Source organism: Notothenia rossii, assembly GCF_949606895.1.
Source record: "Notothenia rossii genome assembly, chromosome: 7".
Lineage (NCBI taxonomy): Eukaryota > Metazoa > Chordata > Actinopteri > Perciformes > Nototheniidae > Notothenia > Notothenia rossii.
In genome coordinates this window covers 63,652,122-63,673,667 of record NC_136905.1, presented here as the reverse complement: position 1 = coordinate 63,673,667, position 21,546 = coordinate 63,652,122, and the positions used below count along the sequence as shown (strand labels likewise).

General features: G+C 43.0%; 1 protein-coding gene across 1 annotated transcript; it reads right to left on the bottom strand.

Moving 5' to 3' along the window:
* Positions 1 to 364: 364 nt before the first annotated feature.
* On the bottom strand, positions 365 to 1,628 carry LOC307046430 (zinc finger BED domain-containing protein 5-like; the record flags this gene model as incomplete). Its single annotated transcript, XM_079692824.1, has 3 exons — positions 365 to 841; positions 1,080 to 1,175; positions 1,488 to 1,628. The coding sequence occupies 3 exons, from the start codon at positions 1,626 to 1,628 to the stop codon at positions 365 to 367; spliced, it is 714 nt and encodes a 237-aa protein (XP_079548950.1).
* Positions 1,629 to 21,546: the final 19,918 nt, after the last annotated feature.

The window sequence follows — 21,546 nt, the reverse complement described above, 5'->3', positions numbered from 1 at the left end:
TAGACTTATTTTTCTTCCCTGAATATTAATGTTGACTAAAATTCTGTGTTATATCATTTAAAAAGAATATCACTGAATGCCAAATAATAGATTTGATTTAACTGGGCAGTTGGAATATCATTATCATTAGTTTACCAGAGAGCAGAAAAGCCATGTGAATGTGAATAAAAATGATATTTATGAGTGTTAAACAAACTCAGTCAAGAGCAGAGAATACAAACAGACTGCTACAGAACAGCAGCAATTTCACACATGTCCAGTGCAGAACAAACAGTAGGCTACAAAACTGTAAATTAGGCCTACAGAACTAACAGGTCGGAAAGGTGTTGCATTTCGCCAAATTGCGGGGGGGGGGGGGGAAAGGTTAGCGTGAGCCCTGCGCTTGGTGGTTCTCCGCCAGTTTCTTCACTGCGGGTTGCAGAGAACTTAGTTTCAGTCGCAGTGCACCTGAGGCCGTCAAGTTCAAGCGATTGCGGTACTTGGACTGCATGTGGAGGACCTGGCTGAATCCCTGCTCCACGAGGTATGTGGTTGGGAAAGCCAGAAGAAGCAGCCTCGCTTTCTCCCAGAGAGCCGGGTAATGCTGAGAGTATTTGACCCACATGTTGCCCCAGCCAGAGGTGCGGAAAATAGCCTGGGCCTCATCGTCACTCTGGATGTCGATGAGATGCTCCTGTATTGCTGGCTCGCATTCCGCCACGTCCGCCTGAAAGGGCTGCACCACCCAGGTGGGAACATCGAGGTCCAAAAGATCTCTGAAGCGGATCTTCAAGTCGGCATTCACCATCCTCAGGTGGTCTGTGTAAATGAGAAGGCGCTCATCGGTAAGAGCCTCAGACACCTGCAATGAGTATAACCAGGAAATTGTTATCGGTGCAGAATGTTACCATCCGATTTTAAACTGGTTATTTTATTGCTAATTAGTTTACTAATTGATGTTTCTTTATTCTCATAATACATTCAGAACATAAGTTATTTATACTAACCAGGAACACAAATATAGTGTTGCATAGAGTAGCCTACATTTATTACATGTATTATTTATTATTATCATTATTTAGTAGCCTAGGCTAGATCACCTTGGTCAACAGCGGGAAATGAGCAAACTGCCTCCTGCCTATGCTCTGCCGGTATAGATCCAGCCTGGAGGTGAGACTGTGGATGACCGGCTTGCTCTGGATCAGAGTAACTCCTTTTCCTTGGAGCTTCAGCGTTACTTCATTCATTTTGCCAAAGAAGTCTGTGAGGTACATGATGTCGCAGCGGCTGGATGACACCTGTTCCCCGAGAGCTGCATCCACCTCCTCCAGGAACTCCACGATGCTGTCAAACAGCTCACAAAAACGAGCAAGGCAGTTTCCTTTTGAGAGCCAGCGGACATCAGTGTAGAGAAGAAGACGCTCAAAGGTCTCATCATTTTCCTGACACAGCTGTCGGAACAATCTGTTATTCAGGGCGTGGGCTTTTATTTTGTTTATTGCCTTTACTGCAACATTGAGAGACTTGTGGAGAGGTGGACTTTTAGATTTGGCCACAAGGTTGTGGCGGTGCAAGACACAGTGGACTGTGAGGACATGCGGGACCTGCTCCTTCAGCAGAGTGGTGAAGCCACGGTACCTGCCAACCATGGAAGGGGCGCCGTCAGTAGCACATGCGAGGATGTTGTTGATCGGGATTGAATTATCCTGTAGATAAGCATCCAGTGCATTAAAAATGGTCTGGCCCTTGGTGTCTGTGACCAGATATTTGGAAAATAAAAATTCCTCAGCCATCTCCTGACTGTTGGAGGTGCTATAGCGGACATAGGCCATCAACAGAACATTGTTGTCAGAAGTGGTTGTCTCATCCAGCTGAAGGCTGAATGGAGTTTCCCGCAGGATGGCACACAGCTGCTCCTCTGTATCAGCACCCATTTCATCAATCCTGCGTGCTACGGTGTCATTATTGAGTGGGATGGATTTCAGCACCTGTGTGGGATCACGCTCCATCACAGTAGATATGACCTCTTTGATGGCAGGGAGTACCAACTTCTCTCCGATTGTGAACGGCTGCCCACATTTGGCTATCAGCAAGGAGATGTTATATGACGCTATTAGCCCGCTGTCAGTCTGGGTGGTCTTCCTAGCGAAGAGACTGCTGATGGTGCTCCTACCATGTTTCTCTTTGAGGGCCTGGAAGAACGGACGCTCCTTATCTGCCTTATCCGGGTGGATCTTGGTAAGGTGCTCCTTTAAACGTGAGGGTTTCATTCCCTCATTGGAAAATACATGTTCGCAAAGTAAACACATTGGGAGTTGTGCATTGGTAGGAGACGGTATGAAGCCATAGCTAAGATATTCAATAGAGTACTGTCTGCATTTTATCTTTTTCACGGCCATTTTGCTGATGTGATATGATTTTTGTTGTTTGATGATGCAAATATTTAGGGGGGGGGGGGGGGGGTAGTGTCACGATAACGCTAGAGGGCTAGCTGGTGACATGACAAGACATCGTGCCGGGAGCGGACCGGAAGTCGTTGTAATTTTTAACAAACATAGCTCTGTGTGGAGCAGCCTGGCTAGCCAGCTCTTCCATGTCGTAGCAGACATAGAAACTGGTATTATTTTCATAAACTGACCACTTAGTTCGAATCTGTTAGTGGAATTTGTCATATCAAAACATATCAAAATTTAACAAAGTGACACAGATTATTAACAGTCGCGATCCCAAAATTACAACGACTTCCGGTCCGCTCCCGGCTGCTTTTTGTAGGGTACGTTCGTAAATGCGCTCAGAGCGCTCCGAGCGTCCCAGTTCCACAGTCCAGAGCGCTGCGCTCTGAGCGCTCACAGCTGGGTGCTCTGGCGGAACAGACGGGTTGTCCGAGCGGACTGACCGTTCGTGCATTTACGAACGTACCCGTAATAACACTGCTGACAGCTGACCAATCGCAAGCAGAGTTGTGGTTTCCTAACACCTCAACGCCCCCCTTTCAAAAATATTGCTTCCAGCGCCCCCCGATGTTCTCTGAACGCCCCCTGGGGGGCGCTACCGCCCCCGTTGAGAACCAGTGGACTAGAGTCTCAATGACTTGTTTTGTCAGTTGCGGTGGTAAAAACACTGAGCACCTCTTGATGACAGATATATTCCTCCCCATCGTTGCCACCACTGAATCTATGTGTTTTGTCCATGATAAATTGTTCACTAGGATGAGTCCCAGGAGCTTTGTTTCCTCCACCTGCTCGACCTCTACATTATTCAGCATCAGATTCAACTGCGGTTTAGACCTTAGTACGTAATTTGTGCCAAATACAATACTTTTAGTTTTTTGAATGTTGAGCACTAATTTGCTGCTGGTCACCCATTCCATTACTGTTTTCAGTTCTGTGTTCAAAATATCAGTTATCTCACCGATTGTGGGAGCCTGTGTATATATTGTCGTGTCATCCGAGTACATAGAGACTTGTGCTTTTTCAAGAGCTAATGGAAAATCATTTGTAAAGATTGAGAAGAGTAAAGGACCTAGTGAACTTCCTTGTGGAATTCCACTTGCAATACATCTAGCACTAGAGATACTGCCATTAAAGTATACACTTTGAGTTATGTTATATAGATAGCTTTCTAGCCATGATATCGCCTTTGAGGCAAAACCATAGCACTCCAATTTGTCAAGTAAAATTCTATGGTCTATCAAATCAAAGGCAGCGCTATAATCTAATAGTACTGCTCACACCTTTTTCTTCACATCAATCTCTTTCATCCATTGATCTGTCATTTGTGTTAGTGCTGTGGCTGTTGAGTGACCCTCTCTATACGCATGTTGATACTCACTCATCAGACTGTTAACAGAAAAATAGCATTGTATTTGATTGAATACATTTTTTTCTAGTAGTTTGTTTAGAACAGGTGACAGGCTTATTGGTCTGCTGTTAGAGCCAGTGAAGGCATTCTTTGCATTTTTAGGGAGTGGAATAACTTTAGCTACTTTCCAGATTTGCGGGCATGTACCTTCCAGACTCATGTTAAAAATATGACAGATGGGTGCAGCAATGAACTTGGCTACATTCTTTAATAGCTGACCGTCTAAGTTATCAATACCTGGTGGTTTATCATTATTGTTTGCCAACAATAACTTTTCCACCTCTTCTGTCCTAACTTTACCCAGCTCAAAGGTGCAATTTTTATTTTTCATAATACGTTCTCTAATATTAACATAGGACGACTCGCAGCTAGATTTTGGCATTCCCTGCCTTAGCTTCTCCACTTTATCAATGAAATAGTTATTAAAATAATTAGCAATATCTAGTGGTCGAGTGATGTATGCCCCCTCTGATTCTATAAAGGATGGTGTTGAGTTGTTTTTCCTACCCATGATGGTATTCAAGGTAACCCAGAGCTTTTTTCCATCATGCTTTATATCATTTATCTTAATTTCATAATACATTTTCTTCTTCTTTCTGTTCAGTTTTGTCACATTATTTCTTATTTTGCAATATAACTGCCACTCAGAATGATTGCCGGAATTTATTGCTGCCCTTTTTGTTCTGTCTCTATCAGCCATACATTTCTTTAGCTCCTCGTCAATCCATGATGCCTTTACTATTTTAACGGTTAACTTCTTAACAGGTGCATGTTTATCCATTATTGCCAGGCAACAGCACGGTCAGCTGCTGTCAATCACTTCTTATCTAAAATGGAACCTTCAGACTGGTGACCTCATCTCTGGCTTTGGTCTCTGAGATGGAACCTTCAGAATGATGACCTCATCACTGGCTTTGGTCTCTGAGAATATACAGTCTACAGAGTCTGTGAGAGTCTGCAGAGTCTACAGGTATCTCTGAGAGACAGGTCATCACAGCATGAGCAGCAGAAACAGGGTTTGTGGTCAGCGAACATTAGAATACTTGCACATATAGTTTAGTCAGGTCATCTTCACAGGTGAACAACACTTAGTCAATTCACTGTAGACCTTAAAGTCTAATAAGTACATTTAGCCCCTGTTAGCTAAACAGCAGCTCATTCATAGAGATGGAGGACAACAGAGAGCAGTTGGCGGTCAGTTCTTCAGATATTCCATCAGATGTTCCTTCAGATGTTCCTTCAGATGTTCCTCTGAGGAAATATCAGCCTCCAGTGAAACCAAAGGGCTGCAAAGTGCATGAGTTTATGATCCAGCTTCTGAAGAAACAGGTTCAGGACGGGAAGCTGGAGCTGGAGAGGAGTTTAAGAAGAAAGAAGGAGGAGAAGATGCAGGACAAGGCCACACAGACGGAGGAGGAAGACCTGAAGGAGGAGAAGGAGGAGAAGATGCAGGACCAGGCCTCTCAGATGGAGGAGGAAGACTTGAAGGAGGAGAAGAGAGTCTTAACCAATGAGGAGCTGAACAAGAAATATTTAAAGCTCCTCAAGTGGTGCCAAAAGACCAAAAGAGAGATAGAACCTTTGCTAAAGGAGAACCAGGACCTCACAGAATCTAAAGAACCTTGTGAGGAAGTAAAGGGTGGAGAGATAGACGCTTTGCTAAAGGAGAACCAGGATCTCACAGAACCTAAAGAACCTTGTGAGGAAGTAATTGATGGAGAGATAGATACTTTGCTAGAGGAGAACCAGGATCTCACAGAACCTAAAGAACCTTTTGAGGAAGTAATTGATGGAGAGATAGATGCTTTGCTAAAGGAGAACCAGGATCTCACAGAACCTAAAGAACCATGTGAGGAAGAAAAGGATGGAGAGATAGATGCTTTGCTAGAGGAGAACCAGGATCTCACAGAACCTAAAGAGGGTTGTGAGGAAGAAAAGGATGGAGAGATAGATGCTTTGCTAGAGGAGAACCAGGATCTCACAGAACCTAAAGAGGGTTGTGAGGAAGTAAAGGATGGAGAGATATATGCTTTGCTAAAGGAGAACCAGGATCTCAAGGAACCTAAAGAACCTTGTGAGGAAGTAAAGGATGGAGAGATAGACGCTTTGCTAGAGGAGAACCAGGACCTCACAGAACCTAAAGAACCTTGTGAGGAAGTAAAGAATGGAGAGATAGACGCTTTGCTAAAGGAGAACCAGGATCTCACAGAACCTAAAGAACTTTGTGAGGAAGTAAAGGATGGAAAGATAGACGCTTTGCTAAAGGAGAACCAGGATCTCACAGAACCTAAAGAACCTTGTGAGGAAGTAAAGGATGGAGGGATAGACACTTTGCTAGAGGAGAACGAGGATCTCACAGAACGTAAAAAACTTTGTGAGGAAGTAAAGGATGTAGAGATATACGCTTTGCTAGAGGAGAACCAGGATCTCACAGAACCTAAAGAACCTTGTGAGGAAGTAAAGGATGGAGGGATAGACACTTTGCTAAAGGAGAAGCAGGATCTTAAAGAACAGAAGGAACATTGTGAGGAAGCAAAGGTGTGGATGGAGATTGAGCGGAACATCTTGAGGGATGACTTGGAGAACCTGAACCTGAGATATGGAAATCTCCTCAAGACGCAGATGAAGGACGAGGCAGAGATGGACAAATTGAGAAAGGAGAACCAGGATCTGAGAGAACTGAAGGAACCGTGTGCTGACGACAAGGATGTGGAGATCGTCACTTTGTTGAGGATCAAAAGAAAGCTCCATGTGGAGAAAGAGGAGAAGGATCTGGAGATCGCCCGCCTGCGAGAGGAGATCCGGACGCTGAAGTTACGATGTGGGGTGGAGGAGGAGGAGGAGGAGGAGGAGGAGGAGGAGGAGGAGGAGGAGGAGGAGGCTGTGGAGGAAGAGGTTGGGGAGGAGGAGGCTGTGGAGGAAGAGGAGGAAGAGGTGGGGGCTGTAGAGGAGGAGGAGTGGGTGGATGAGTTTGAACATAGCTCTGTTCTGATCTTAAAAACGACGAGCAGACCATCGTTGTTGAAGAGGTTCTTCGTCAACGGCCGCCCGAACATCCCAGAGTACATAGTCTACTTCAGTAAAGGGGGACAGGTGGGGGAGGAGGAGGAGGAGGAGGAGGGGGCTGTGGAGGAGGAGGAGGAGGGGGCTGTGGAGGAAGAGGTGCGGGCTGATCTCACAGAACCTAAAGAACCTTGTGAGGAAGAAAAGGATGGAGAGATAGATGCTTTGCTAAAGGAGAACCAGGATCTCACAGAACCTAAAGAACCTTGTGAGGAAGTAAAGGATGGAGAGATAGATGCTTTGCTAAAGGAGAACCAGGGTCTCACAGAACCTAAAGAACCTTGTGAGGAAGAAAAGGATGGAGAGATAGATGCTTTGCTAAAGGAGAACCAGGATCTCACAGAACCTAAAGAACCTTTTGAGGAAGTAAAGGATGGAGAGATAGATGCTTTGCTAAAGGAGAACCAGGGTCTCACAGAACCTAAAGAACCTTGTGAGGAAGTAAAGGATGGAGAGATAGATGCTTTGCTAAAGGAGAACCAGGGTCTCACAGAACCTAAAGAACCTTGTGAGGAAGTAAAGGATGGAGAGATATATGCTTTGCTAAAGGAGAACCAGTGTCTCACAGAACCTAAAGAACCTTGTGAGGAAGTAAATGATGGAGAGATAGACGCTTTGCTAAAGGAGAACCAGGGTCTCACAGAACCTAAAGAACCTTGTGAGGAAGTAAAGGATGGAGAGATAGACGCTTTGCTAAAGGAGAACCAGGATCTCACAGAACCTAAAAAACATTGTGAGGAAGTAAAGGATGGAGGGATAGATCCATTGCTAAAGGAGAACCTGGATCTCACAGAACCTAAAGAACCTTGTGATGAAGTAAAGGATGGAGGGATAGATCCATTGCTAAAGGAGAACCTGGATCTCACAGAACCTAAAGAACCTTGTGAGGATGTAAAGGATGGAGGGATAGATGCTTTGCTAAAGGAGAACCAGGGTCTCACAGAACCTTGTGAGGAAGTAGAGGATGGAGAGATAGATACTTTGCTAAAGGAGAACCAGGATCTCACAGAACCTAAAGAACCTTGTGAGGAAGTAAAGGATGGAGGGATAGATGCTTTGCTAAAGGAGAAGCAGGATCTTAAAGAACAGAAGGAACATTGTGAGGAAGTAAATGTTTGTATGGAGATTGAGCGGAACATTTTGAGGGATGACTTGGAGAACCTGAACCTGAGATATGGAAATCTCCTCAAGACGCAGATGAAGCATGAAGCAGAGATGGACATCTTGAGAAAGGAGAACCAGGATCTGAGAGAACTGAAGGAACCGTGTGCTGACGACAAGGATGTGGAGATCGTCACTTTGTTGAGGATCAACAGAAAGCTCCATGTGGAGAAAGAGGAGAAGGATCTGGAGATCGCCCGCCTGCGAGAGGAGATCCGGACGCTGAAGCTACGATGTGTAGTGGAAGAGGAGGAGGAGGAGGAAGAGGAGGGGGAGGAGGAAGAGGAGGGGGCTGTGTGTATTAGAACAGTCATTTGAACAGTTATTAGATCAGTTATTAGAACAGTTATTAGATCAGTTATTAGAACAGTTATTATATCAGTTATTAGAACAGTCATTTGAACAGTTATTACATCAGTTATTATAACAGTTATTATAACAGTTATTTGATCAGTTGAGTTATTAGATCACTTATTAGAACAGTTATTAGATCAGTTATTAGAACTGTTATTAGAACAGTCATTAGAACAGTCATTAGAGAAGATAAGAAGTCCACTTTAATTACATGTAATGTTACTGCATCGGGTTCCCCTGTGTCTCAGGGTTCCCCCGCATTGTGACAGGAATCGGGATCATTAAGCGTTCCCAGATTCTGTCATCATGAAAAAAAAGAACACCCCTTCCCTTCTGCTCTGTGGGTTTTGATAATGTGCCACTAAGTCAAAAAATCAAAGTCAGCTTTATTGTCAAAATGTCTCCATGTGTTATACATACAGAAATATCCAGATACCGTTTCCCGCAGTCCCACAGTGTGACACATAGAACAAGATACAAAAAGGGCCTAGATAAACGGGGTATAAAACTAAGTAATAGTATTAATAAGTGCTGGTTAATAATATATATATTTTTTAAAACACAATCCACAGAGCATGAATTGACATTAATGCAAGTATTTGTTGTGCAAAATAGAAAAATGTTCAAAGTACAGTTTCAGTGCAGTAGCAGCGGAGATGGGTAGAAAAGTTCTGGTGCTGGATGAGGGAAGGTTGTGTGTATGTGTATGTGGGGGGTGGGGGGGGGGGGTAAAGTCCAGGACCATTTGGGGTAGGGAGGAAAGGTGGGAGGCAGGGTGGAGAGGTCAGGGGAGAGATATCAGAGGGGGGAGGGAGGGAATGTGAATTCATGTTTTTAAAGCTTTCCACTAATCAACTGTTTGCAATGAGAGTTCAAATGGTATTTATGTTTATTCTGAAAATCGCAAAAATAAAAATAATTATTGAATTTATTGGAAGTGTAATATATTTATTGTATATTTTTGTTCTTATGTATATTTTCTCCTTTATATAGAAATATGTTAGTGATCTATTTTATGAAATAAGTGACAGAGCACTGGAGCTCTGTGATTGGATCATCTCATTATTATGATGGGACTTTTTCCTTTTTTAAATTGAATAATTAAAGACTTTTATTTTGAAGTTCTTGATCTTTGCTTTTTTTGTTCTAAAATAGAGCCGGGTTACACACACACACACACACACACACACACACACACACACACACACACACACACACACACACACACACACACACACACACACACACACACACACACACACACACACACACACACACACACACACACACACACACACACACACACACACACACACACACACACACACACACACACACACACACACACACACCTGAGGACGCTTAGTGGAAAGCATCTGGGTCAGGACGGATTTTTTTTTCCTTGTTTTCTCTTTGTTTCCTCTCTGAAAACCACACCTGAACATCAGCAGGAGAGGACTCTTCCTGCGTCAGAAACCCGTCTTTTTCGTTGCAGCAAAACAGCAGCGGTTCTTTAAAGCCTTAGCTTGGCCCTAGATTCATTAACACACAAGTATAATATTAATGTTCAGAAAAGGTGTGGTGAATGGACTGAACAAATCGCTGTACATACCAATCAGGCAGAGAGGAGAGAGTGTCATTCTCAAAAACAAAACGTGACTACACCTAAGTGTGATGGAGAATTTGCTGAACTTTACCGGAAGCCAGCTATTCACCTACAACATACCTATGACGGTGGCGGAAGCAAAACGCGGCAAGAACGGAAGGCAGGGTGGAGAGGTCAGGGGAGAGATATCAGAGGGGGGAGGGAGGGAATGTGAATTCATGTTTTTAAAGCTTTCCACTAATCAACTGTTTGCAATGAGAGTTCAAATGGTATTTATGTTTATTCTGAAAATCGCAAAAATAAAAATAATTATTGAATTTATTGGAAGTGTAATATATTTATTGTATATTTTTGTTCTTATGTATATTTTCTCCTTTATATAGAAATATGTTAGTGATCTATTTTATGAAATAAGTGACAGAGCACTGGAGCTCTGTGATTGGATCATCTCATTATTATGATGGGACTTTTTCCTTTTTTAAATTGAATAATTAAAGACTTTTATTTTGAAGTTCTTGATCTTTGCTTTTTTTGTTCTAAAATAGAGCCGGGTTACACACACACACACACACACACACACACACACACACACACACACACACACACACACACACACACACACACACACACACACACACACACACACACACACACACACACACACACACACACACACACACACACACACACACACACACACCTGAGGACGCTTAGTGGAAAGCATCTGGGTCAGGACGGATTTTTTTTTCCTTGTTTTCTCTTTGTTTCCTCTCTGAAAACCACACCTGAACATCAGCAGGAGAGGACTCTTCCTGCGTCAGAAACCCGTCTTTTTCGTTGCAGCAAAACAGCAGCGGTTCTTTAAAGCCTTAGCTTGGCCCTAGATTCATAAACACACAAGTATAATATTAATGTTCAGAAAAGGTGTGGTGAATGGACTGAACAAATCGCTGTACATACCAATCAGGCAGAGAGGAGAGAGTGTCATTCTCAAAAACAAAACGTGACTACACCTAAGTGTGATGGAGAATTTGCTGAACTTTACCGGAAGCCAGCTATTCTCCTACAACATACCTATGACGGTGGCGGAAGCAAAACGCGGCAAGAACGGAAGTCGCTAGGTCTGGGCACCAAAGAACAAGAGGCCGCCAGCTAGAAGCCTCTGCCCCTTTATAGGGTGCCCCCCTGGCGGTGATAGGCTTAGAAGAATATGCCTTACAACAGTATTTACTACTCATCCTGCTACATTAAGATGATCGATGGCTACTGCCATATTTGCAAAATTTGCAAAACAAGTGCATGTTTCAGGCTGGGCTGAAAACATGCACTTGTCCAGTTTTGAATAGTCTGCCATGGTTACATTCCATTTCAAAGAGCTGTTGACGCTCGGCGTAATCTTGTCGCACTCCAACGTCCAATCACAGAGCTTGAGGACTAATCACGGGGCTTGTAAAGCAAAGCTGATGTTGTAGTCCCAAATGATAGCTGAGGATTCTGGGTAGTGTAGTGCAGGGCCGTCCCTGGCCAACATGAGGCCCCACGCAAAGTTATATGATGAGGCCCTCTGTTTCGAGTGTCGAAAACCGTGCCGCGCCACACTAATTTCGCCGCATAAGTGCATAGGTGCACCGTATTTTCGGCTCAGTTGAGGCACCCCCCGCAAGGTGAGGCCCCCTCCACAAGGTGAGCCCCCATGCAGTCTGCATGATTGGCCTGTAGGGAGGGACGGCCCTGGTGTAGTGTCTTCGGAAACTCTAGTTTCTAAACTCCGAAAAAACGATTTGTTTCTCCGAATCGAAGGTTAAAAACACAAAAGCATTGTACACAATCTAAACCAATCAATGTTGTGTAATTAACAAAGATAAACTGATATTTTTTAGTAGATGAGTAATGCAGATATATCTGTATAATCATTTGACAGTGAGGTGAATACTTCCGGTTTTATTATGAAAACTTTGAAACCGGAAATACTATTTTCACCCTGTTGACGCCAACTTTACATGGACGCTGCGGAAGTATACTTTATACACATTGGCCCAATCCCAAACCGTCCCCTACACCCTACCCCTACACACTACCCTTCCGTTTTCACGTTCGCGCGGAGGGTCCGCCACATTAATGGCGCGTTTCCACTACACGGCCTCGCTCGGCCTCGCTCGGTATGGATAGGCCTCGTTAGGACCGGCTCACTTTATGCTGCGTTTCCATTACAGTTTTGGAACTGGGGTAGTAACTATAGTAACGCAGTGTAGGCGGAGCCGTGATGTCATCTTCAATGAGAACCCCAGAAAAACAAAACAGCCATTAGCTGTTAGCCCTCAGAGCTCAAAGCTCCTCATATCTGTTCAGAAGCTAGACAAAAGTTAAACAAGTACAAACCACAGACTGTCTGTGTCATGGCGAATACCAGAGGTGGGGACTCGAGTCACATGACTTGACTCGAGTCAGACTCGAGTCGCATATTTTTGGACTCGAGACTTGCTTGACTAACATTGATAAAAGACTTGACTTTGACTTGGTATTCATGATTTGAGACTTGACTTAAGCTTGAGACAGATGACTTGAAAGGACTTGACTTTTTTTAATTAAATATTTGCGTTTGTTTTTGTATTGAGATATTACGTTCAGTTTTTTTGAAACGTGATTGGGTGATTATAGCGCCATGCGCGCAAACCTGGCAACCCACTAGACGGCAGGAGTGTCAGTTAACATGGCAGCGGCTAGCGTTACTCCACAAATAGTCACATTTGGATTCAAGGATTATTTTGTCGATGATGCTAATAAGAAGAAAACAGAGGTATGCAGGGTCTGCAGCATAAAGATCAGTGACACGACCACCACAACATCCAACTTCATTCGTCACTACACAAAAATCCACAGAGAAAGGTAGGCTACGTGAATTTGTTGTGTTAGCTAGAAAGCTAACCTTAAGTTTAAGCTATGTTAGACTTGGTTCGAAACGATTAAGCAAAGAGAAGACAAAACGGTAAATTAACACTAGAACCTCCAAGAGATTCATTTGTACCCTGATACTGACAGGCAGTCAGTAGAGGGAGAGAGAGAGAGGAAAAGAGATGCCTCGTTTATTTCCCCTGTGTTATTATCAGAAGTTACTGTAAACTTTTAAATAATGTAGTTCATCTACTTTTAGTAGTTTGTTTAAATGTTTTAATTATGTTGTTTTTGTTTGTAGAAGTGCATCATTCCTTGATTTATTGTAAAATGAATCTGAACCTTTTGATCTGTTATGATGATAAACTGAAGCAATTTCTAATTTAAACCAATTAAGTGAGTTTTGAATCGTCCTACTTTTTTTTATCAATATGTTTATTGATTTTCAGCTTACTAAACATAGGACGAAGACATAGAGCCAAAAGCAATACATATATACACAGGACAACTACTTTACTTTACATTAAAGAAAAATAACAACACTAAATTAAATTGGTACATACAACAAGGGCACTCTAATACATCGGCAACCATCCAGTTTTCCAGCAATAGGACCGTATTTCTACAAAGGATATCACAGTAATTTACATTTTAACATATTATAGCATATTGTAGCATTATCGCATTATCCTGCCCCAGGTTCGTTCAGAAATTGAGATAGGTCGTTGTTCTTGGTATACTCTATAAAACGTCCCCAGACCTTCTAGAACAGTTCTTGTTTGTCTTTGAGAATGTAAGTGATTTTTTCTAAAGGCAGACATAAAGAAAGTTCCCAAAACCACTGTGCAATACTAGCTTTGTCCAACTTTTTCCATGTTAAGGCAATCACTCTTTTTGCTTTTAATAAACATATATCTATAAAAACTTGTTTATAACGTTGTATGTTATGTCCCTCCAGATATAGGCCAAGTAGGAACATTTTTGGTTCCAGCTTTAAGCTGATCACTAAAATATTCTGTACTGTTACCCTAACCTCTTCCCAGAATTCCTTTATTCTTGGACATAACCATAGACAATGGAACAGTGTGCCTTTTCCTTCCCCACATCTGGTGCACATGTCTGGGATATTAGGGTTAAATTTATTCAGTTTTTCTGGTGTAATATACACTCTCATTAGCCACTTGTATTGCAGAAGCTTTAGACGCGTATTTCCCGTCTGTGTTTGGGCTGTCTTACAAGCTGTGCTCCACTGTTCCAATGTTAGATCTTCCTGTCAGTCATTTTTCCATAATGAGGATTCTGAGGAGAACGCCAGCAGGAGATCATAGAATTCAGATATGATGCCCTTCCCAAAGGGGTTTTTAATTAAAACTTTCTCCAATATAGACAGAGGAGGGGCCAGCATGAGTCGATCCTGGTTCGCTCCTACAAAGCTCCTGAGTTGCAAATATTTAAAAAAAAAATTACGAGGGATATCGTATTTACTGAAAAGTTCCTCAAATGATAAGAACTTCCCATTATCACTTCCAAACATGTCTTTTAACTGTCCCACCCCCTTTTCAGCCCATAGTCTAAAACCTCCATCGGCATTCCCTGGCGAAAAAGAGTATTTCCCCAGATCGGGCTAAACCAGGAGAGAGAAGAAGGTTCGTTCATATATTTTTTTACTTCCTGCCAGACACCAATCATATTTTTAACTATAGGGTTAGGTGTCGTTTTTTTAAGGTTTTTAGGGTTGTCAGAATATAGATAAGTGGGAAGTGGGAGCTTTAAGGAGCAAGACTCAACATCCCTCCACGCCGGAGGCCTCTCCTCTGTGTAATAAAACATCAATGTTCTCAGCTAAGCTGCCCAGTAGTACCACAACATGTTAGGGAATTGTGATCCTCCTCTATCATAAGGCAGGTACAAACAGAGAGACAAACGGAGCCTGGGGCGTCTGTTATTCCATATAAAATTACTAAATATTTTCTTCATTCTAGGAAAAAAATCTGGTGGGGGTGGCAGGGGGATGTTTTGAAATAAATATAACAGCTTGGGGAGAACATTCATCTTGAGTATATTAATTCTACCCATTAGAGAGATCGGAAGGTTTGACCATCTATCAACTGATTTGGAAATTGACGCTATAGTCGGATTATAGTTAGAGTTCACAATATCTTCCAATATGGGAACAATCTGAATACCCAAGTAAGTGAAAGTATTTATTGTTCTAAAATGGCCAACATGTTTGGGTGGGTTAGACCTTTCCTCCGAGTTAAGGAGCATGATGGAGGATTTTGAATTATTTACTTTGTAACCCGATATATGGTTAAACCCTTTAATCGGATCCATAAGAGCCGGTATAGAATTCTCCAGATTTCTAAGGAAGAGAATCACGTCATCAGCGTAAAGAGCTATTCGATGGTCAAACCCTCTCACATGTATGCCTGAAATCATTGTGTGCTCTCTCACAGCAATAGCAAATGGTTCAATTGCGATTAAGAAAAGAAGGGGGGATAGAGGACAACCTTGTCTACAGCCCCTACCGATCCTTATCGGCTTTGATATGATATTATTGGTAATTATTTCTGCATACGGGTCGTTGTATAAAAGTTTTACCCAATTACAAAAATTCTCCCCAAAGCCAAAGCAGTCAAGAAGTTCAAACAAATAGGACCATTCCACCCTGTCAAAAGCTTTCTCAGCATCTAATGCCAAGAGAGCTGTATCCGGCGCCCCCCTTTGGTCATGTAGAATGTTCAAAACCCGTCTCACATTGTGAAATCCCTGACGGCCAACCATGAACCCATTTTGATCCTCTTTTATAATTTCCGGCAGCAGGCCTTCCAGGCTTCTTGCCAAGATCTTACAAAGTATCTTCAAGTCTGAGTTTAGGAGGCTTATAGAGCGCATATTTTCGCACAGGTTTTGGCAGGAGTGGGATCAGCGCCCCTTTCAGGGTGGGAAGAAGTATGCCATTTTGAATAGATTCAATAAACATTTCCAAAAGGGGTGCCTTTAATTTTGCTTCAAATTTTTTATAGATATCAATGGGCAGGCCATCCGGTCCTGCTGCTTTCCCCGATTTCATGCTCTTCACTGCCTCAGAGATCTCCTCCAAAGACAATACATTCTCTAATTTCAAACTTTCCTCATCCGATAATTTGGGAATCGTGAGGCTATCTAAGAGTGGACTCTGGAGCAGTGTCCCCTCGTCTATTTCAGAGTGTATAATCTTTCATAATAATCCCTGAAAGCCCCATTTATTGCCACAGGGTCTGCAACGGTCTCCCCCTTGTCGTTATTCAGCAGAGTGATAGTTCTTTCAATTTGAAGTTGTTTTATACGCCATGCCAGGATTTTAGCTGACTTTTCCCCTTGATCAAAGATGGATTGTTTAAGCTTCAGTAAATTAGCTGCTGCTTTAGAGGCTGACATTTCATTATATTTAGCTCTTAATAGTAACAATTCTTGGTGTAATTTAGTACAGGTATTTCTAAAATAGGTGTTTTCCATGGCTTTAATTTTGGACTCTAATAATAGTATTTTTTGTTTGGCTTTTTTAGATTTGGAGCCCGTAAAGTTAATAATCTGACCCCTAATATAAGCCTTAAACGCTTCCCACCTGGTACTTGCAGAAGTTTCAGAGGTATTAAGCGTAAAATCTAGATCAATTTGTTTTCCCAGAAAGGCTATTAAGTCTGAGTCCTGTAACCATTTGTGCTGTAATTTCCATTTGGAGGGATCCCTCAACAGCCCTGGGTCTACATACACAATACTATTCGGGGCATGATCCGAAATCAGAATACTGTCATACATACAATCCTTAACTTCGCATACCAAACTTGCAGAAACTAAAAAGTAATCAATTCGGGAGTATGTTTTATGAGTGTTAGAAAAACAGGAATACATTGATAATCCAGGGTATCTATCCCTCCATATGTCCCTCAAATGTAGCTCTTTAATGGACTGGTAAATAATTTTCCTACTTTTGTTGTGAGTCTTGTCTATATGTGAAGCTCTATCTTTACCGGGGTCTAGAGTACAGTTAAAGTCTCCAGCTATAATGTATTGGCCTTCGGGAGATGCCAAGATAAAAAACAAGACATTGAAAAATTGTGTGTCGTCCTTACTTGGTGCATAAATATTAACCAGATTAAGACATTCTGTATAAAGAGTACCCTGAATTATCAAATACCTTCCCATTTTATCTGCGATTACCTTTGTGACATTTAATGGAATGGACCTATGTATAAGAGTCATGACCCCTCTCGCCTGGGTAGTAAAAGGAGCTGAAAATACCTCGCCCCGCCATCTCCTCCTTATTCTGATGTCTTCATTCAAGACCAGGTGTGTTTCTTGGAGAAAAATAATTTTGGATTGTAAATCCGTTAACCTTCCAATAACCTGCTTCACCTTTTTAATCTTTTGCATCCCTCTACAGTTCCAGGATGTAAATTTAAATTCTAGTCCGCTGGTCATAACTATCCACTCCAAATGGACCCTTGATGTAGCAACATATTAGAGTACCCCTAGACAACAATAACACAAATAATAACAACATATACAACATGGATGCTTCTAAGTGCATCAACCCCAAAACACATACCCCGAAGCCCATAACACAGGCTTCTTCCCCCCTCCTTACTGTACACTCCAGTATAGCTTGATACCACTCCACACTTGGTGAGGAGTAGTTAAAAACAACGCCATCCACCCCAACGTGTAATCTTTCCCTCCTGTATTTCAGGTATAACCAAACTCTTTTCTTTTTTTTTTCTTTATTCAAAACAGTGCACAATTGAGCAGAGATGTCAAGGCACATCCGGCTGTAGCTAAGATTGTCCTTAAACTAAATTATAAGTATTCATGTTTGTGCCTTAGAACACAGAGTAACGAGGTTTGTAAACGCCACTCTGAATCACACAACAACACTGTGCCATGATTGGACTATATATAATTGACCCTTCGGTCGTCAGACTGACCCGGAACTTAACAAAGGGATCTAGCGCGGAGTGCTTCATGGGGTACCGGTTTAAAACAAAACAAATAACCGATGTTCAGCTAGAACTTTACTAACGTAATGTTTTTCCCAATCATTCTAGTGATTATACCGTTGCAACGTGTGCATACCCCTTTAAACATAAGAAAATAAAGTTGTCACAATTATATGCCTAACGGCTAGCTGCATTGAGGTGAAGCAAAAACAAAGAGATAGCAAAGAGTAGCTTAGCCTTTAGCTATCTGTAGCGTTAGCCCCCAGCCTGGGAGCTCCGCTGGTGTCCTTTCCCACACGAACCATAGCATATCAATAAGTCCGTGTTATATATATATCAAGGCACAAGTTTGTAAAATAATATAGAAAGTATAGAAATATTCAGTATTTTAGCGATTACCTTGCTCAACTCAAATCAGAACGTAGCAGCAGAGAAAAGGTGGCCGTTTTTAAATGTTCCGTTCCTTATAGCCCGTACGCTAAGGGGAGCTATGCTGGCAAGCTAGCCATTTCTTTGGCCTCATAGCCCATTGTCCTACTTAGTTTATAAGGAAATTATGAAGAGGAACAAATTAAATGATTTGAAAATGATATCTATGTAGGTGCTGACGCTGTTGGCGGTTCTAGTGTTAACAGACATTTAAATTAAATATGTGTAATGGCAAATGCTATATTTGATTTTCTTACCTGGAATTCTGCCTTTTTGAAAATACTTTTTGATTGAGTCCGAGCTATATTGTCTGCAGTTCTAGGGTTAATATGAATCTAATATGATTGTCATCGGTCTAAATTAGATTTCAAATGATTAACTGTGTATGTAATGAAGGTCATAGTATGGGTTGAATCCATTTTCCTAACCACTGTCTTTTAACTGATTTAAATGCGGAAACTGGGCTTATTCATCAGAATTATGACTTGACTTGACTTGCTTGACCTGAGCAATGGCTTGACTTGACTTGACTTGCTTGACCTGAGCAATGACTTGACTTGACTTGCTTGACTCTCACCACAGTGACTTGGGACTTGCTTGATACTTGTACGTCAAGACTTGAGACTTGCTCATGACTTGCACATGTAGGACTTACTCACACCTCTGACAGTATTTACTCACCATTATGTGTACGTCCACTCGTTTCCCTGAAGCTATTCCGCTGCTTAGTATTACTTCCGCCGCTATAGTTAAGGCTTTGACAAAGTTATTTTCCACATTTGGAATCCCGCGTGTAATCCAGAGTGACCAAGGGACAAACTTTAAATCCAAGCTGTTCAAACAGGTCCTTCAAACACTGCAGGTGAAACATGTCATATTCAGTGCGTACCACCCCGAGTCGCAGGGTGCATTAGAACGGTGGCATCAGACACTAAAAAATATGCTGCGAAAGTATTGCATGGAAACGGAAAAAAACTGGGATGAGGGAATCCCCTTTTTTTTTTCGCAGCCCGTGAAGCTATTCAGGAATCGTTAGGATTCAGTCCCGCAGAGCTTGTTTTCGGCCACACGCCCCGCGGTCCCCTTAAATTCCTACACGATGACTTCCTCTCCGTTAATTCTTCGCCAGATGAAAATGTATTGGATTACGTTAGTCAGTTTCGTGAGCGTTTGCACCGGGCAAATTCACTCGCCAGAGAGTCGCTCTCCGCTTCTCAAGCCGTCATGAAGCGTAATTATGAACGTGCCGCTGTCCATAGGCACTTCGAAATAGGTGACAAGGTCCTCGCACTATTGCCTATCCCTGGCGCTGCGCTCTCCTTTAAATTCCTCGGTCCGTATGAAATCCACGATTGTCTCAGTGACACGGATTATGGTATTTGTACTCCAGAGAGACGGCGTTAAACGCGCGTCTGTCACGTCAATATGTTAAAGCGCTATCATTCACGCACCGCCGCTGATAGCCAGCCTGCAGGCTTGGAGAATCAAAGAGTTGCTGTTTCGGAGTTGATAGTTACAGATAGTTCTGGTCTATCTGACGACGGTTTGGTGATGCGTGCACATCACCAGCCGGGTGCCCGGTTATGTAACTCGGAAATGATAGAGACACTGCCGACTACGTTAAGTCATCTGCCGGAGGGGCAGCAGCATGACATAACCAAGTTATTGGCTCGTTTCCGTGCCTTTTCCATGATGTCCCGACCCAAACCAATGTGATAACACATGAAATCGATGTAAATGGTGCGAGGCCAATCAAACAACATCCGTACCGCGCAAATCCCACCAAGAGCGCACTTATGAAACAGGAGGCTGAGTATCTTGTAAATAATGACTTAGCTACAGAGAGCTCTAGCCCGTGGTGCTCTCTGTGCCTTGTAGAGGCTAAATCTGATGGTTCTCCGCGCTTTATCACTGACTACCGTAAAGTGAATGCGGTTACGGTGTCAGATTGCTATCCGTTGCCTCGAATGGAGGATTGCATCGATAACTTAGAGTCCACGAAATACGTTAGCAAGTTGGATCTGCTTAAAGGTTACTGGCAGGTACCTTTAACAGACCGTGCCTCCTGCCACTTTCCAGAGGTTGGTGAATACCGTCCTATCCGGCATAAGTAACTGTAACGCATACTTGGATGACCGCATCGTGTACACGCCCACCTGGGAGATGCACATGAAGATCCTGGGGCAAGTATTCACCCGCCTCGCACAGGCGTCACTTACGCTAAATCTGGCCAAATGTGAGTTTGGTAAAGCTACTGACACTTATTTAGGGAAGCAGGTTGGGCAAGGCCAAGTCCGACCAGTGGAAGCTAAGGTTGCTGCGGTGGCTGAATGTGCTATGACCGTCACCAGGAGTGATCTCCGCCGTTTCCTCGGAATGGCAAGCTATTATCGCAGTTTCTGCCGCAACTTTTCCACTGTCGCCCAACCTTTAACTAATCTGATAAGTCCCAAGGTGGATTACGTTTGGACCCGAGTACCAACATGCATTTGAGTGTGTGAAAACACTCCTAAGTCACGCTCCTGTGCTCGCCGCTCCCAATCTTGCTAAGCCCTTTACTTTCGAGGTGGATGCCAGTGCAGTGCTGTTCTACTGCAGGAGGATGCGGATGGAGTTGATCATCCTGTCTGTTATTTCTCCCGTAAGTTCAACAAACACCAGGTCCGGTACACTACTATTGAAAAGGAGACCCTTGCTTTGTTGTTAGCTCTCCAGCACTTTGAAGTTTATGTCGGATCCAGCTCTTTGCCAGTTGCAGTATTTACCGATCACAACCCCATCGTGTTTCTGCCACGCATGTACAATCACAATCAGCGTCTCATGCTGTGGGCTCTGATCGTCCAAGACTACAACTTGCAAATCCGACACAAAAAGGGTTCAGAGAACGTGTTCGCAGATGCTTTGTCCATACTGTAGTGATGTGTTCTGTGTTTTTTGTGTTGTTGTGTGTTATGGTTCACAAAAAACCTGTGGGGTTTTGTCTTAAGGGAGGGGGTGTTACAGCCGCTGGCTTCCTGGTGCTACTAACTCTGTTTGTGTGTGCATATGTAAATGAGCTGTGCAGTTCCCTCGATGTCATTGGCTGTCCCGCCCTCGTATCCGAAGGGGTGATTGGATCGACGTCCTCCAATCCCTGCCTGCATCCGGCCCATCTTCCGGGGGAGGAGTACAAAGGCCGTGGACTGAGATCATTCGGGAGGCTCTGTGATGTGGGACAGACGC